The 18773-nt window shown below is 41.8% G+C and overlaps 1 protein-coding gene across 1 annotated transcript in view; it reads left to right on the top strand.

Moving 5' to 3' along the window:
- Positions 1-18226, top strand: part of FADS6 (fatty acid desaturase 6) — a 97345-nt gene extending 79119 nt beyond the window's left edge. Inside the window, exons 3-6 of the mRNA XM_085885382.1 lie at positions 1953-2133; positions 4829-5016; positions 6139-6318; positions 17126-18226. Coding sequence (XP_085741508.1) covers positions 1953-2133; positions 4829-5016; positions 6139-6318; positions 17126-17275 — 699 coding nt within the window. The 3' untranslated portion in view covers positions 17276-18226. The remainder of the gene's footprint in view (positions 1-1952; positions 2134-4828; positions 5017-6138; positions 6319-17125) is intronic.
- Positions 18227-18773: the final 547 nt, after the last annotated feature.

An 18773-nucleotide genomic window follows, 5' to 3' on the forward strand; every position in this document is an offset into this window, starting at 1 on the left:
CCGTAGCCTGATGGAGTACTGCTCTCCCCTCTGGGCTGGTGCTCCTGCCTCCCACCTTTCTCGGCTTCACGCTGTCGAAACCAGGGCATTTAAGATCATCGGCATCTCCCGCAATGAAGCTGAGTCTTTGGGCCTCTCACTCAATCACCGCAGGTTGGTCGGTGGTCTTTCTGTCTTCTACCGACTCCTCTCCAGCCTTGCCCCCCTGCTCTCTCTGCGATTTGTCCCCACCACATTTCCACAGGGCGCTCAAGGTCCGCCAACAACCCCCTTCTGGTAAAACTACCAAAATCACGAATCACTGCTCATCTTCACTCTTTCATTCCTCTTTTTCCCGCCTTTGGAATAAACTTCCTCACTCTATTCTTTCCCATTCTTCCCTCCAGGCTTTCAAAACAGCTGTTCACCACCACCTCTTATCTTCCCCCATCCAAATCCTCGATCTTTTCTACCCCCGATAATCCACCCAAGCCCACTTCCTTCATTTCTCCTGCTTTCCTTCCTGAAAGTCCCTGAAATGTCCATCTTCTCTTCGCCATGTTCCCCGTCCCATCCCCATCCCTCTCCCTTCCACAGTTCACCTAATGTGTCTGTTCCCCACTGTTTTGTCCCTTCCACTCCCGCCCCTCTTGTCTCATGCCTCCTTGCTGTGAGTTGTGTGCTAGCTCTCATACGAGCCTCGACCAAGGTATACAAAAAAAAAAAAAAGAGGGGTGTTGTTGGAAGGACGTAGGCTTTTAGGAGATGTGGAGGAGGGTACTGACATGGAAGGGTTTGGCACCATAAACGCACATGAAGGGGATTTGATTGTCATGAGAAGACAACCTCTGCAAACTGGATTTCTCAAGATTCCCAAACTTGGCATACGGAAACAAAGATCATGCGATGGGTGGAAGGAATTTTTGTTTAAGGCACAGAGAAAGGTCATGCTGTAGGAACAGGACAGTTGATAGAGCAAGTGCTTAGGTGAGTAACAGGTTTGTAAAATTTGCCTCGTGAAGGAGAAGAAGAAAACAACAACAACAACACATGGGAGACTCATGATGAACAAATAAGGAAAGTGAAGCATTTTGAAATGTTTTTTAAGTGAAGGCTAATGGAAGAAGGAATAAGTGTTTCCTTCAATGAAGATTCCAGTTGGAGATATTGAGAAAAGGGAGAGATAAAGAATGGAGTACAGGAAATACAGGTAGAAGGCAGAATGAGATCATGTTTTGGAGTAAAAATAAAGTTTGTTTTTTTGTTCCTTTGTTTTTATATTTTTGAAGTGACGAGGGAGAAAAGGAAAACATTGAAGAAAGGTAGAAATCACAACACTTTTGGGAGGGGGGGAAGCCGAATGTGAAACGTGTCAAAACCGATGCAGAATTTTGCTTGCTGGATTTCTGAGGAAGTAGGCCTGAGCTACACGAAAACAAATTCCACAATACAGTACAACACAACAAGGTATGATTTAACATGGAAAATGGGACCAAAACACAAACAGCAACAGAGGGACAAAAATATTCCAGAAAAACACGATGGATACGGTTTGGAAAACTTTGCTTTAATTGAGGTGGAAGGAGCAGTTGCAGATTTTACCGACGCATGGAGTCCTGAACTGGAAGTGACTTTATTCAGATCCATTTGTTACCCCCATTGGGATCTGCATTTGAAATGTTAATAGGCCAGCATGCAAGAAGGTTTCAATTAAAAAAGAAAGAGAAGGTGGCGGTAGAGGAAACAAAAGAAGGGTAGAAGGGTTGGTGAAAGAAGAGGGGAAGCGACGGATCAACAAAGCAAGTGACAAGGCGGAAGGAACAAGTGACAAAAAGGGGGTGGAGTAGGCAAAAAGTACTCTATTGCAATCTCTTGTGTACATAGTTTGTAAATGACCGGTAAACTCGATACAACTGAGAACGAATGTCCCATAGATGTCACACTGGTTCATCACTGCGTGTACCCCACACCAGGTCTGTGGAATGCTTCCCGTGGAACGTGGTGTGGCGACGCACGTGAAACTACACCACGGTCATACCAACATACTGGGCCTTGGAGACTCCAGCACGTGGCGCATGCCGTTCCTTTCACGCTTTTTGTACCTGTTCATCGCACCACTCAGCCTGCCGATTATCACGCCTTTCGTCTGCCTGGGTACCAACACCTCTCTTCCACGCACAGTTCTGTAACCTGAACTTAACATATAATTTTGTCTTAAATTATATCAAAACATACTTTGCACTAATCGTATGGAAGAGGCTCATGGAAGAACAAATGACTCAGAGTATGAACTGACCGTAGGCCAGCAGGGCAACATAAAAAAAAAAAATTCCACCTTGTGTAAGTACAGCAGCATGTGGAGAAAGTGCTAAGTAGCCCTTAAACATGTAGTTTAAGCACGTTTTTTTTGCCTTTACATGGACAATATGCATGCTTTCTTTGCCTTTACGTGGTTAGTTTTTGACCGATGCGATGCTCTACATATCTGGACGTCGCTTCACGTTTCCACCCAGAACGATGGGCACTTGTATTTGTTTGATGGATGGATTCTGCAGGTTTGCAATCGTTATTGACTTTGCAATGTTTTCCTTGCAATATAGAATGAAGAATTAATCTGGCTGGTGATCTGTATGTTGATATGTATTTGCAGACAGGTATAACAATGAACGGAATCAATAGGATGTTTATTTAGGTATGCTAACTGGCGTGGGGAGCAAAGGGAATCTGACGTTTTGGGCATGAACCCTTTGTCTGAGCAAAAGGGGGTGTTAACCATAACCGGAAGCTGACAGCTTGGAAAGCAGTGTAGGGTGCCAAGACAGAATTGAAAGCACAGATTACTGTGCATTCCACATCCTTTCTTTTGCTCCGACAAAGAGTTCACGCCCTAAACGTCGGCTTTTCCTGGATTCTCATGACAGTTACCATACTTTGATCAACATCCTATTGATTTACACCATTTGTCTTAGCAATAGCTCACTCCCAAGTTTTTGATTTGCGGTCTAGCAGGCATTGCCCTGACAAGTGACAAGAACATATAGCATCTGCCTTTGCATTGCAGACAGTGAAAGTCAGAGAAAGACCGAGTACTGGATGTGGAGTAAAGTCCTTGCAGTGTACTTGTGCAGTAAACTTTCTTCTGCTGCTGAGAGTGCAGATTATGATTTCCTTTTTTCCTTAAGTCATGCCGAAGGCTCAGCAGAGTGCTACAGTTTGTTCACAACTCTAAATGTGAAGTCAACTGTCAATCCAGCACAAGATTGTCAGCATTGTCTCCATGCCTTAGTCTTCTCTACCAACTTCACTGTATCCATTTTCAGGGAGATGAAGACTCCAACCAATGATGGCCTGCGACCTTAAAAAAAAAACAAGCCCGAATGAGCTAAGATCCTCGTCCTCTTAATGATGACGTCATAAAAACGAATATGACGTCATTGTGATGTATCAGGCTTGTGATAAATTATGTGTGCTAATGCCAAGCTTGATTCCCGCAAACAAAATTCAAACAGCTTGCTTAGTTTCGGAGATAATGGTATAAGTGATTACCATTAGCGGCGATATTATGACGTCAACTTTTTTTCTAGGAAAAATTTCGAAAATCGGAGATGGTTACTGCCTGCGCGTGGGCTTTCTGCATTTACATGGCAAGTTTCACGAAGATCCGATGAAAACTCTGGGTTGTGAAACAAAAAATGTCAAAAAATAGGAATGACGTCATAGTGATGTATCATATGTGCGGTAATTCATCTCTGCTAATGCCCTGTTCGATTCCCGAAAACAGAGTTCAAAAAGCTCGCCTTGTTTGAGATATTTTTTAGGCGATTTCCATTAGCGGAGATATTTTGATGTCATAACTTTTTTTTCTAGGAGGAATTTTCAAAATCGGAGATGGTTACTGTCTGCGCAGGGTATTTTTACATATATACGCCAACTTTCAGGAAGTTTCGATGAAAACTATAGGCTGTCCACAAACAAAAAAGTCCACAAGAACAACAACGTGAGTAAGATTTAGAGATCCTCCACGAGGATCGAAAAATCTATTTAATGGACCATCTTTGCCCCATTCCCACTCTTCTGGCATGCTGTGTATTTCACTGCAGTGGATTCCCTTTTCTTTATTACGTTTTCATCACTTCACCTGTTCTGTTTCACCAACTGCACATGTTGAACTATATTGTGCAGGTTTCAGCTTGTATTTTGTCTGGTTGTAATTTCGGTTTTTATTTCGCAGCTGCAGTGCTTCTGAAAACGGTTAATGTGATGTTGTTAGGGGATTGTGGCCAGTTACAATTTTAGTGCCCATCCCAAGTTGTCCAGAGGACATCACAATAAGTTGCCTGGCATCACATGTAGAACAGATCCGGCAGCGCTAGCGGAATGCATCCTCCCGGCCTGAATGGTCATTAATGAACTACGTAGCCTCTTCCTCACAATCATCCGATAGTTATTCGATAATTCTCCTGAGAATTGCTCAGATATCAGAAGCTAAGAATCCACCTTGAGTCGGATTTTAATCCACAACTTCTCGCATACCAGTTCAGTGTCCTCATCACTAAGTCATCACTGATCTATCTTGTCTGTCATCTTGCGACCTCCTTCTTTTGCTAATTTGTATGATATTCTGAATGTATTCTGAGCTATGAGCAATTTTTCCAAAAATTAAAAAGTAATTGAACACTGAAAGCGTCATTCACAAAGAGAGAATTAACGTTCACCCAGCAATGCAATCATAATAATAATAATAATAATAATAATAATAATAATAATAATAATAACACTCAGATGTTTAGATCATCAGAAACTAAGGAGTCCCAATGCTCGAATGACACATGACCATGGTATGTGGCAGGCTATCTACGTGGGGAGCGGCTGACCCTGGCATTGCGCACAGTGTGCCTGGCTAGCCTGGGCTTCATTGCCCACTATTGGATGCTACGCTGGGTGGCCGGCTTGCAGTCACCCATCTACGTCCTTGCCTGCATGTTTGTCTCTCGAAATATCTGCTCTTTGCCGCTCATCCACATCAACATCTTTCAGGTTCACAAACAAACATTACACGTTTCATTCCTGCCTCCATACTCTGATTCTAACCCTTGTGCTTTTATTATGTTACCCTAATATATATATATATATATATATATATATATATATATATATATATATATATATATATATATATATATATATATTATACCTCTTTTAGCACTCTGGCATTATAGCCTTCCTGCTTCTTTGCATTCTCTTTTATTACTAGCTTCCTGCCACCCTTTTTAACTAGTATGCCACAATCTACTACTCCTAACCAGATATTTGAGACCTTGACATCCCACATTGGGTTTGGTAAAAAATATCCGCGGAACATTTAATAGCTTATCCCATCCGTCGAACAACGTGGGACCTGATCAGCACTACGGTAAAAATATCTTGCACGATCTAAGATTCAGAGTAAGTGGTCACTTAGAATTTTGGCCACAGAGTTTGGTTTCCTTTTCCACAACAATGCTTCCTCCACAAAGGTAGGATGGTGCAAGGGATTTTTGCCGAATTGTCAGATTAAAGTTATCAAGTGTCCACTGTTTATGATCTTGAATATATCCTCCATTTTATCAGTGAAATAACAACGAGATATTCGACAGATTAACATGATTCTGAAGGTCTTCCAGCTGCAAATTAGAGTCATGTTGGGTCAATTCTTTAAAAGGGAGCAGCCAAAGTGAATTTTTTAGAGGTGACACACACACACGCACAATGACAAATTTTGTAGGGTGGGTCTACATGTAGTAGGTTAAAGAGGCACAACGCCCTGGAATTGCTGTAATTAAACATAATTAGGCCAGAAAGACACAAGTATCGGGTTAGTTGAGTAAGATAATATGCTGCAATCTCCAGTATAATTTTATTGTCTGGTCTCATATTATAAAGGCACCTTTGGATTGCCCTCTAAGTCTGCTGCCTGTGGACAGGTAAATGGTGAAGCTCAGGGTTACACCCAAGGATAATTTTTCATGTAGTTGCTGGGTGAGAGGTCCACTTGCTGGGATGATAAAGTAGACTATGTTTAATTTTTCTTGTTTAATATCTTATTTTCATTCCTTTCATCCCCTTTTCCTTCCCATAATTTTTTTTCAACACTTTATTACATTTCTCCTCTTTCCTCAGCATATCGGACTTCCCATGTTTTCTCCTGAATCACGACCGCCACGTCTTGTACAAATGGCACACGCCGTGCTCAATCTGTCGGGCTGCAGCATCCTCGACTGGGTCTTTGGCCATGGCCTCGTGAGCTGCCATGTGGAGCATCACCTTTTCCCTTCACTCTCCGATAACATGTGCCGACAGGTGCAACAGTGTGTGCATGATGATAAAGCTAAGGTGGCACTGTATGTTCTTGAAAAGCTGTCAGGATCCATAATTACTCATCGTTACATGATTTCCATGGAGCAACATAGGAGCTTATCGAACTCGGCTCAGGGAGCACATTGCAACAATTTAGGTAATCATTTTGGTCCAATTAAATTGTAATGTGGATTGGATATAGTTGGGAAAATACGTCGACAGAGGCATCAACCAATTAATGTCATGTAAACAAAGGCTCATATCTGACCATTTGAACTTTTGTCCAATTTCGACCACAGAGTAGTCTTCAGCTAGGATGTGACAAATTAATTGGTTGGTCGTGTCTTCTGTTTCCTAAAGTAATATATTGTGTTCGAGCAAATACAACCTGTCGCTTCGCTGACGGAATTATCAAGACAGGGGGGAGGGGGAGAGGAGGTGGAGTGAGGAAAGGGGAGCGAGGAAGGAATGGGGGTGGGGGGGTGTAAGGTGTGACGAGGTTCTATATAAAATCGGGGGTGAGCATTTAAAAATTAAAACCCATGCTATCAACCTGGCAAAGGCCTTCCTGCATGCATGCCCCCACCCCCATACATGTTCTTCCAACCTCTACGCATGCAGGCACGCACAAACACCACAGAGTCATTTGTACCAATTTGTATCACGTCCATGTGTGCTATCTTCATACCTCCTTGTTTTCAGCAACTGTTGACTATTAATATATTGCAGTAACTCTTAGTATGCATATTTTTATTAATATTTTGTCATAAAAGCAGATTGCACAAAACGGTAAAAAGAAAACAGCTTACATAATTGCCGAAAAAAAAGGGCCCTGTGGACTGACTGCATTGTCATGGATTGCAAAGGCAGGTTAATCGGCTGTCACACCTTGACAATTTAGCCAGCGTATGCCGACGTATGAAAAATTTGTCAAAAACGCTGGCACACGTAGAATACGTTATGGGTAAGTTTTGTATACGTTAAGAGCACGCTGAAGTACGCTGGCATACGTCGTAGTACGCCGAGCTCATCGACAAATTTTAACATGCTCAAAATTTTTCGACGTATGACAGCGTATGACTCACACGTTCCACATACGCTGGACATAAGTTGTAGGCACGTTACGCGATCGTTGACACACGTCGACACACGTTACTTGTAAGTTACTCATAAGTTGAAACGCGTCGAGGTAATGTTTAGCGTCAGTGTTCCAGACTCTATGGTTTTTTTTTTCTTCGGTATGACGGTGATGTTGACACTTCGATTTCTAGTGCAGTTATAATATAATATAATTAATAGGCTGCCGCTCAATGATTTAAATCATAACCGCACTAGAAATCGAAGTGTCAACATCACCGTCATGCCGAAGAAAAGAAAAGAAAAAACCATGGAATCTACAACACTGACGGGTTCCTCCTGCGTGAACCCCATTTTTATATTCCAATTCCCCAAAACGCTGCCAATACGCCATTATACGGTAGCTGTAAGTTAGTAACACGGTCAGTAAGTTCTATGGTCGTCCGGAAGACGTCAAATACGTCTACATACGTCAATATGCGTTGGAGATACGTTACACATAGGTTCAAAGCACGTTACTCATAGGTTAGAAATAAGTTTCGGGTACGCTAAACATTACCTCGGCGTGTTTCGAATTATGAGTAACTTACAAGTAATGTGTGTCGACGTGTGTCAACGATCGCATAACGTGCCTACAACTTTTGGCCAGCGTATGCGGAACGTGTGAGTCATACGCTGGCATACGTCGAAAAATTTTCAGCATGCTTAAAATTTGTCGACGTACTCGGCGTACTACGATGTATGCCAGCGTGCTTCAGCGTGCTCTTAACGTATACAAAACTTACCCATAACGTATTCGACATGTGCCAGCGCATTCGGCAAATTTTTCATACGTCGGCATACGCTGGCAAAAACCTCAAGGTGTGACAGCGGCTTGACACTTCGATGTCTAGTGCGGTTATGATTTGAATCGTCGAGCGGCAGCCTTTTAATAGGCTATGCCACGTGATCGTCGGGGATACGCTGCCGCGCTATGCATATGTTAGAGTATCGTTGGGCATAGGTTGTGAACGCCAACAACACGCTAAGCATTCGTTAGTGTAAGTTATCTATATGTTATCGAAACGTTCTGTGTACATTACTAAAACGTTATACATACGTCCAACTCATTATGAATACGCCAAAAACTGAAAAAAACATCCATAGTTCAGCATACGCCAGCGTTTTACATACATTTTTATACGTTGCCATACGCTGGCTAAAACGTCAAGGTGTGACAGCGGCTATAGAGAGCATGGCATTGCGCTCAATGAAGTTATACTTTCTGCACATTCCTTTATCTTTTCTTCACTAAATATAATCGTCCGAACAGTGGAAAAAAAATTATGCTTAATGCTTTGCTTAAATACATGCACTTCGTTGTAGAAAAATCACTAATTTGTTAATTTTTCCAAATTTCACTCCAGATTTCGATACTTGCGTCGTCCACGAGATGCGATTCTCAAGTCTGAAATCATATTTTGATTATATACTACTTTAATTGGTCCGTGAGAGTAGATCATGTTTCCAAATCAAGGCATGTTTGAATAGGCCGAATTAAGACCCCTGTGAGGCAAATTAGGGCTGACCAAAGATGAGCCTTTCATGGAGGTAAGCCGTTAATTATCTTCAAAGGGGGTGTTTTAATTAACCCAAGCACTAAAAAATTTTCACTCGCGCACTTTCTTGGAGTTCTCTTACTATGCATACAAAGTTTCAGGCTGCTAGGTTTCATGGTTTTGGAGTTATGGAGGACACACACACACTGACATTTATTAGTAGAGATTTACATATTTTGATACTCGAGGAGATCATTAGAGCAATTGAAGAAAAACAAACACCTACATCGAAAGTAAAGTCCTTTTCAGAGAGTAGAGCACCAACTTTGAATTTGTATCGCCTTTACTATTTTTTTGTGGACACATTTTTAATGTCAAGGGATCATGAAAAAGTTAATGGGCAAAAGTTGAAAAGTTGATTTCTTTACAACTGAGTGGTTAAGAACAGACAGATTGCAAGAGACAGAGAGCAGAAAAAGATTTTGGATGTAAGGACAGTATCTGGGATGACATGGTGCGATGATGATGAGTGGTCGCTTTGAAAGATTGACATGTGGAGACGATTTTTTTAAGGAGCGATGGAAATTCCCCAGATTGGAGGAAAGGGGACAACAGAGTGGAGGTGACGTTAATATTAAGGCCCAGTCACACCTTGACGTTTTAGCCAGCTTATGCCGATTTTTGGAAAATTTGTCTAAAAGGCTGGTACACGTCGAATACGTTATGGGTAAGTTTTGATAACATTGAGAGCACGCTGAAAAACACTGCCATACGTCGTTGTACGCTGGCTTTAAACGTTGTACTTTTCGATTGTCCTCAAATTTTCCATGCTTGAAATTTTAAGACTTATGCCAGCGTATGACTCACACGTTCCGCATAACGCTGGTCATAAGTTGTAGGAACGTCATGCGATCGTTGACACACGTCGACACACGTTACTTGTAAGTTGCTCATAAGTCAAAACACGTCGAGGTAATGTTTAGCATACCCGAAACTTATTTCTAACCTATGAGTAACGTGTTGTACTCACGTTACGCGATCGGTGAAACACATCGACACACGTTACTTGTAAGGTGCTCATAAGTCGAAACACATCAAGATAATGGTTAGCGTCAGTGTTCCAGACTCCCTGGTTTTATTTTTTCATTTTTTTTCTTCCTTCCTTCGGTATGATGGTGATTTTGACACTTCGATTTCTAGTGCGGTTATAATATAATATAATTAATAGGCTGCCGCTCAACGATTTAAATCATAACCCACTGTACACTGAACACCGTCATACCGAAGAAAAAAAAAACGGGAGTCTGGAACACTGACGCTAACCATTACCTTGACGTGTTTCGACTTATGAGTACCTTTCAAGTAACGTATGTCAACGATCGCATATCGTGCGTACAACTTATTCCCATCGCATGCGGAACGTGTGTGATACGGCGAGTACGTCGTAAAATTTTCAACATGTTTAAAATTACAAGACTTACTCCACTTAATACAATGTATGATAGCGTACTTTAGCGTTCTATTCACGCATACCAAACTTACCCATACCGTATTCGATGTGCGCCAACATTTTAGACGCATTTTTCAGAGGTTGGCATACGCTGGCAAGATCGCCAAGGTGTGACTGCGATGTTGACGCTTCCATTTCTCCGGCGGTTATGATTTGAATCGTTGTGCGGCAGCCTTTTAATAGGCTACGCCACGTGATCGTCGGCGATGCGTGCAGCGCGCTATGCATAAGTTAGACTATCGTTGGGCATAGGTTGTGAAGGCCGACAACGGGTTCAGCATTCGTTGGTATAAGTTATCTATAACACAACGAAACGTTCTGTGTCCGTTACTAATACGTTATGCATAAGACCAAGTCGTTATGAATACGTCCGAATCTTTAAAAAAAAGATCAAAAGTTCAACGTAAGCCAGCGTTTTACATACATTTTAATACGTTGCCATTGCTGGCTAAAACGTCAAGGTGTGACTGGGCCTTTAGGAGTTCATATTAGTGGATTTGTAAATAGATGCATGCCGCTTTTTGCAGCCAGGGAATAAGGCAGACTATTAAAAAAACCAAAGGTACAGGACCATGAGAGGCGGTAGTAGACCAAGAGGCCAAAATGACCTGTCTTTGGTGGGGAGAAGAGCAGGCCTTTTGCCTCGGTATTATGTTGGGTAATGATTATATCCAGTACTTCAGCCCCTCCTCATCCCCCCAATCCTCCACACGTCCATCCATGTCCGGTTTGTACTCGAACTAAATAAAACAATGCAAACAACAGCTAAAAAAAAAATTTGTACATTTTATTAATTGGTGTTCTCCATATTCTCATAATAAAAGTTTGTTGAAATGTTGATGACAAAATCTAAAAATGGTAAAAAGGTTATGGCCTGGACAGACACACTGAAGCTCATATGGGAAATACAGTGTATGAGTTCCCTTACTTCGTTCGTGTGCAGCACAAGGCTGCGGGGTGGCATCATTGGCGAAGGGTGCGGCTGTGCCGCTGAGGCAATGCCCTCTGCTGGTCATGGCAGGAATTTGGATAGCTCGCCTACTCTTCGTGAAAACACCATGCGATCTTTAACGTCCACCAACGAATGCTCGCAGACAGGACACCTGTTTAACGTTTATCCGAGAACCGGCACACACTGATGAATCACCCTTGCCTGTGAAACACTGGGATGGCAGTTTATAGCTGGGTTGGGATTCGAATCCAGGATAGACGGCTTAGAGGAGAGTGTGAGTTCCCTTGCAAGGAATTTTAACACAGGAGGAGGCTATTCAGCCCATCAAAGCCTGTACTGTGGTTGATAACCTATAGTTTGTCTGTGCTCTATCTTTTTTTAAATGTTGAGAGTCAAGCAAGGAAGCAGCACGTAATATGTTTTTAATTATTTGGTATGACTGCCAGGGTCAGGTTCAAACCATCGACCTCCCAGACTCGGGGCGGAGGCTCGAATCATTATGTCACCGAGTCTGGTAAAAGTTAATGGCGAGGCTTCGGAGCTCATCCGTGTCCTTTTTTATTTCTGTGAAATTCCCCGTGATCTCTCTCTGGGTTGTTGATAAATTTCGATTCAAGGTTTCTCACATGTGAGTTCATCCTTCCTTCCTCATTGGCTAATGATGTGCAGGAGCTGAAAAGTGCATTTATTTTCTAACCTCTTTCTATTAAATACATCCTGTATATTTCTATTTAAAGTACAAAATTTTATGCTTTTCTCTCCACCTTTTCTTCTTTCCATCTTTGCCAGTTCTTTTTGTAAGCTTGGTGTTGGCTTAACAGTTAAGGTAGCTGGCTCGAGATCTTCGGGTCTTGAGTTTGAGCCCCTGTTTTCCTGTTGAATTAACACCAGGTGAGTTGACTCAGCCTGTCATCCTTCCGATGTCGGCAAAATGAGTAACAGAAGCACAGCCATGCTTCCAGAAATGATGCAACCAGCAGCCACAGGATTCGTACAAAACAAGTTATTTTTCTCTTTTCAGCACCCTTGCAGTAATGTTGTCCTACAGCTTTAAGTCTGGGTCCCCCTTTCTTCTTCTCACAAGTTTCATTTTGACCATTCTGTTTTGGTGATAAAGCAATTGATGAAGAAATAAACCTTTGTGGGACTGGTGTTCATTTGGTTTGGTATGCTGCGTGGATCAAGCAAAGTCAAAAATATGTCATGAAATCGAAAAAAAGGTTGAGAAGCACTGGTCCATAATGACAATGCTCTATGGAGACAATGCCCTTTCTATTGATTGGTCAGTTTAGTCTGATGTCACCGATGATGTGATGAGTTATGCAAATGAGGCATTTGCTCAAATTCCCCTTCATGTTTAGTGGCATCAGTCATCCACACATCCACATTTTTAGTCTATTTTTGTCCTGCTGATGAAGCTTTAATGCAGAGTGATGTTTGAAATGTTGATTTGCACACTTCCCATTTTGGGGTTGAATACAGGAGAAAGCCATTTGCACAACACTACCACATTGCTCTAATCTATCAGTCCTGCCAATATCCATGTACCTCTCTATTACTCTATACCCAGTGCTTCTATCCCTTTTTTAGTTCTCTCTCTTGTATGCAGCATCTTAGCACCTTGCTGTTGGTTGAATCATTTATAGAGGTGCTGCTGATGCAATGTCTGCAACATATCAAGGCAGGGATTTTGGATTTTGGTCAGTCTCATGAGTTTGTCAAAGTGTACAGGTTGGTCAGGTGAGGAAGACATAAGCCAGATTAGTACAGCCAGACCATCTTGTTCTACTTTCAGAAAGAAAGTTCAAAAGACAAAACATGTGCCTCTATAAACCACATTCAAAAGATGAAAGAGGCAAGACATTGAATGGGGAAAAATGGATAGTTCAGGAGTTAATAACAATTTCTAATAGTCTGAGCATGAGTTGTCGTCCAAACAAAGTGTAGGTAGTGAAAGAGTAAATTGTTTTGATGGAATTGAAATACCACAAGCTGCAATGTGCATGCAGTTGGGTTTTAAAAATAAAATTTCAAATCTATTGTGAGGTTTCTAATTGATGCTCAATCGGATTTAGTATGATCCAAAGCCTGGTGTTGGCTTAGTGGTTAGGGTGGTGGCTTGGGATCCCAGGGTCCTGAGTTCAAGCCCCGTTGGCCGCTGAATTAAAAAAATACACCAGGAGGTTGACTCAGCCTGTCATCCTTCCGAGGTCAGCAAAATGAGCACCAGTGTACTGGTAAGGGGGCACTGCATCAGCGGCATAGCCGCATCCAAACCAATGATGCAACCAGCAGCCACAGGCTGCACGAGAGAGAGAGAGAGAGAGAGAGAGAGAGAGAGAGAGAGAGAGAGAGAGAGAGAGAGAGAGAGAGAGAGAGAGAGAGAGAGAGAGAGAGAGAGAGAGAGAGAGAGAGAGAGAGAGAGAGAGAGAGAGAGAGAGAGAGAGAGAGAGAGAGAGAGAGAGAGAGAGAGAAAAAAGAAAAAAAAAAAGAAAAAAGAATGAATGAATGATCCAATGCCTGAAGCCGACTGTATTGCGCAGTCCTCCATGTAACGTTGTGGAACAAACAACTCACGTGGACTGTCCATCCAGAAACCCTCCTGTGATGCCAATTTCCTGTCAACCAGGAGATCGGCGGATTTTTGCATGTGTTGATAGAATGTGGAGTTCCTGTTAACACCCCACTAAAACCGAGTTTTCTGAACCGGATTTGTCGTGTTTTATGTTATACTACCAGAGTTCCCACCGTCTGTGTGGGTCGAGTTTGAGCACTACTTGCTAAAAAAAAAAAAGTATAGCCTGTCCTTTGTAGGAAGACTATAAGATGTTTGCGTGGTGTGTGCATAAAATGTTCTAGATGGTCCAAATGTCTAAAGGGTACATTGCAAGAGCAATTGGGGTCGAAGGGGTCGAAAGGGTCTAATCTCTCAAGCATGTACAAAGGGTCTAAAAAGGTCTAAAGCTCTAAATGGTCTAGGGTCCAAGCTGTCTAACATGTCTGAAGGGTACAAGCAGTCTAAATAGTGTTCAGGTCTAAGAGATCTAAAGGGAGTCAAGGGATGTAAAGATCTAAAGGTTCTGAAGGGTATAAAAGATCGAAATGGTGAAGGGGTCTAAAGGTGTCTCAAGGGTTTTTCAAGGTAAAAGGGGTCTTGGGGAGGGGGGTGTCTGAAGGGTCTTGGAGTTCTTAAGGATCTTCAGGGTATTAGGGTCTAGAGGTGTCTAAAGTGTTGAAAGGGTCTCAAAGGTAAAAAGGGGTCTTGGGGATGGGAGTTGGTGTCAAAGGGTCTTGGAGTTCTTAAGGGTTGTGAGGGGTCTTAAGGATATTCGGGGTATTAGGGTCGAAAAGGTGTCTTTAGTGTTGAAAGGGTCTTAAAGGTAAAAGGGGTCATGGGGTCTGAAGGATCTTGAGTGTCGTTTTTTTGTTTTTTGTGCACACTGTCGAGGCTCAAATGAGAGCTAACAAACAGAAACACACAACAAGGGGAGCAGGAGACAAGAGGGGTGGGAGAGGGAAGGAAACAAGCTCAAATGAGCTAAGATCCTCGTCCTCTTAATTATGAGGTCATAAAAATGAATATGACGTCATTGTGATGTATCAGGTTTGTGACAAATTATCTGTGCTAATACCCGGCTTGATTCCTGCAAATAAAATTCAAATGGCTTGCCTAGTTTCGGAGATAATGGTATCGGCGATTTCCATTAGCGGGGATATTATGACGTCAACTTTTTTTGTAGGAAGAATTTCCAAAATCGGAGATGGTTACTGCCTGCGCATGGGCTTTCTGCATATACTTGGCAAGTTTCACGAAGAACCGATGAAAACTCTGGGTTGTGAAACAAAAAATGTCAAAAAATAGGAATGACGTCATAAAAATTGATATGACGTCATAGTGATGTATCATATGTCACTGCATCACTATGATGTATCATATGTAGCCTGGTGCTGGCATAGTGGTTAGTGTATCATATGTAGCCTGGTGTATCATATGTAGACAGTGATGTATCATATGTAGCCTGGTGCTGGCGTAGTGGTTAGAGTAGCGGCTTGGGATCCAAAAGGTCCTGAGTTCAAGCCCCGTTGGCCGCTTGAATTAATACACCAGGGGGTTGACTCAGCCTGTCATCCTTCCGAGGTCGGCGAAGTGAGTACCAGTGTACTGGGCCGGTGTGCGCCCCGGTTAGAATAGGTGTACCATATCCCTGTGTCGTAAGAGGCGACCAGGGTTGCGTCAGGAAGGGCATCCGGCATAAAACCTGTGCCAAATTATTATGCAGATCATAACGGATGATCCGCTATGGCGACCCCTAATGGAAGCAGCCGAAAGAAGAAAAAGAAGAAGAAGAATTGATGTATCATATGTGTGGTAATTCATCTCTGCTCATGCCCTGTTCGACTCCCGCAAGTTGAATTCAAAAAGCTTGCCTAATTTCGGAGATAGTTTTTTCGGCGATTTCCATTAGCGGAGATATTTTGACATCATAACTTTTTTTTCTAGGAGGAATTTTCAAAATCGGAGATGGTTACTGTCTGCGCGGAGTATTTTTACATATATATGCCAAGTTTCAGGAAGTTTCGATGAAAACTGTAGCGGAGAAAACTTAACCGCCCACCTTCACTTAATCCCCTGTGGGGGATTAGGTGAGGTGATAGGTACATACTCGCATTCTAATAGTACGTACATTACAGATGTACTCGCATTCCAATAGTACGTACTTTATAAACGTACTCGCATTCTAGTTGTACATACTTGAAAAACATACTCGCATTTTAGTTGTACATACTTTATAAACGTACTCGCATTCTAGTTGAACATACTTTAGAAATGTACTCGCATTCAAGTTGTACATACGTCATAAACATACCCATATTCAAATAGTTCGTACATTACAGATGTACTCATATTCTAATGAGACAAACAAATGAAAAAAATGTCTCTAAGAGAGACAAACAAATGAAAAATCGCTCATAGAGCGACACTTGGCAAAGTATCACAAAGTATAATGGCACTCGGTGGAGCGCATACTTCCGCCAGGCTGAACAGTTCATGTGTTGTATCTCACGGATGGGCTGGATCCGAACCAAAATCCAATCCACTTGTTCTCGTCACCTATCCAACTCATCCACCTAGTTTTGTCATAACTTGTCCACAACTTTTTGAGATATCATATATTTAGTTTTTGGCCCCATCTCTCAATTTTATATATTAGGCCTATGTTGACCTTTCGACCTTGAAAATAATTGGTGTTTGAATTCAGTGACCTGATATGCAAATCCTGTTCAAATTTCAAGTCAATTGGAAGAAAAATTGACAATTTTAGAAATTTGGCCTCTGTTGAACTTATGGCCAATGTTGACCTCGCAGAACTTTGTTGCTTGATCATCGCAGGGATGGTTCCTACAATCTGCGAAAGGTTCAGAATGATTGTCTGAGTGCTTTGGGCTGTAGGCAATTTGACAGACAGACAGCCAAACAAACTAACCGAACAAATCAACATACTTGGCAAATAATTTTTTTTGCCAAGTAACAAACAGACCCAAATGCAATACCTACTCCTCTGATGAGGTAACAAAAAAAATCAAACGATCACCTGGAGCGTGCTTCATTAGCACAAGTGGGTAATTGCTTTCCATTCATGAGGATATAATTTGTGAAACGTTTTCTTTAAGAGCATTGAAAGCCATATAATCGTCGTCCAATTCTCAATTTTTCCTCTTCTTCTCTTGCAGATCAAACCACTAGTCTCAACTTTTCTGAAGTCCAAAGGTTTGCCTTACCAGGAAGATTCGTATGGCTCGCGGCTGCGCCTTTTCTACGACAACTATGATGACCTCATGATCCACGCACCTCCTATTACTGAACTGGTGGGGGTGCAATAGAATATGGCTGCATACTGATTACGTACATTAAAATGCCTTCAAGTAGTTTCAGAAATACTTACAGTAACAAGGTCTCTATCAATAAAGATAGCTTGAAGGCGATCCGTAGTTTTTGATTACAGCAGCTAACAAGGAAATATCGTGATAATGAAGGGTAAAGTAAATGGCAAATTAAGATGCAGCACAAATACACATGCTTTTTCCTTTTTCCTTGTTTACACTGAGTTGAGGACAATTTTGGAGGAGCTTGTACAGATATCACCTGCAGGACAAGGGTGAGAGGAAATACCGGTGGACTCTTAATATTAATTACAAGGAAATTGTGCAACATAGCCAAATCAACATTGCACTGTATATGGGATTTTAACCTGGAATCCCAAAACCAGCACAGGATCTGCGGTCAGATGGGAATACCAAACAGGTCAACCCCAAAAGGTTGTGATGACAGTGATATGTATGGAGCATATTGACACACAAAAACATTTCAGCTGGAGACAGGAACCAGAATAATTTTGCTCACCTGGGATTTTAATGAGTAGTAAAGCAACAAATGTCTTATTTGCAGGGGTGGAAGAAGTCCTGCACCATTGGACCAACTACTCTTTTTGTTGACTCACCCTGCAAATTCCATAATAATTGCATGAATGGTTTTGGCTCCCACAGAAAGAATTGACCAGAGAGAGAATGGTAAAACATCCAAACTGATGAGGATGGAGAAATTTAAATTACACATATTTGGAGGGTTTCTTGGGTAATGGCAACCAATCAAAGTTCTTCTTTTATGCTTCATCAAAAATCGAGAAACGGAACAATGGACTGGAAAAAAGTTTAAATGCTAACAGGGCAGAAGCGAAATAAATATTGGAATTGTCTAATCTGTAATTATATTGACTTGTTTGAGCTTTGTACTGATCACTGAGCTATGAACATTAAAGGTGTATTTAAACATCACCAGTTTTGCTTTTTCTATTTATTCTTTATTCCCTCCTGCCACTTTAAATCCATCTTTTAAAGGATTTGTTAATTTCCTACATCAGCAAATCCTTGCTTGTAACCTCATCTTGTCTAATCAGCTGGTAGAAGAGCTTATAGGAATGCACATTTGCATCTGAGCTGTCTAGTTTTGAAACCTGGTTTGAGGCCCATGGAAAAAACGAGGATAGAAAGTGAACAGATTAACGGTTGCAGAGAGGAACAGGTCTACAAGAATGTAACAATGCACCACATTGCATGAAGGGGAATGGGAGGCAGACAAATGAAGCCGAGGTTGGTGAAATGTTGTAGAAAAGCTCAGATGCGGGAGACACCATGATGTGGAGATGGATTTACAGTCTTGAAAGATTGGAGGGAAGAACATGAGATTACAGACTGGGAGAATTTTTTTAATAATAGATGAGAGAACAGATGGATAAAAGAATGGAGTACTGGTCATTAAATATCCAGTCTGGGAGGGAAACAAGGTTTGGATTTAAGAGTGTGTGTGATCTAGAGGGGCAAG

Source organism: Eptatretus burgeri, chromosome 6 (genome assembly GCF_056783735.1).
Source record: "Eptatretus burgeri isolate ZD-2024b chromosome 6, Ebu_testis_v1, whole genome shotgun sequence".
NCBI lineage: Eukaryota > Metazoa > Chordata > Myxini > Myxiniformes > Myxinidae > Eptatretus > Eptatretus burgeri.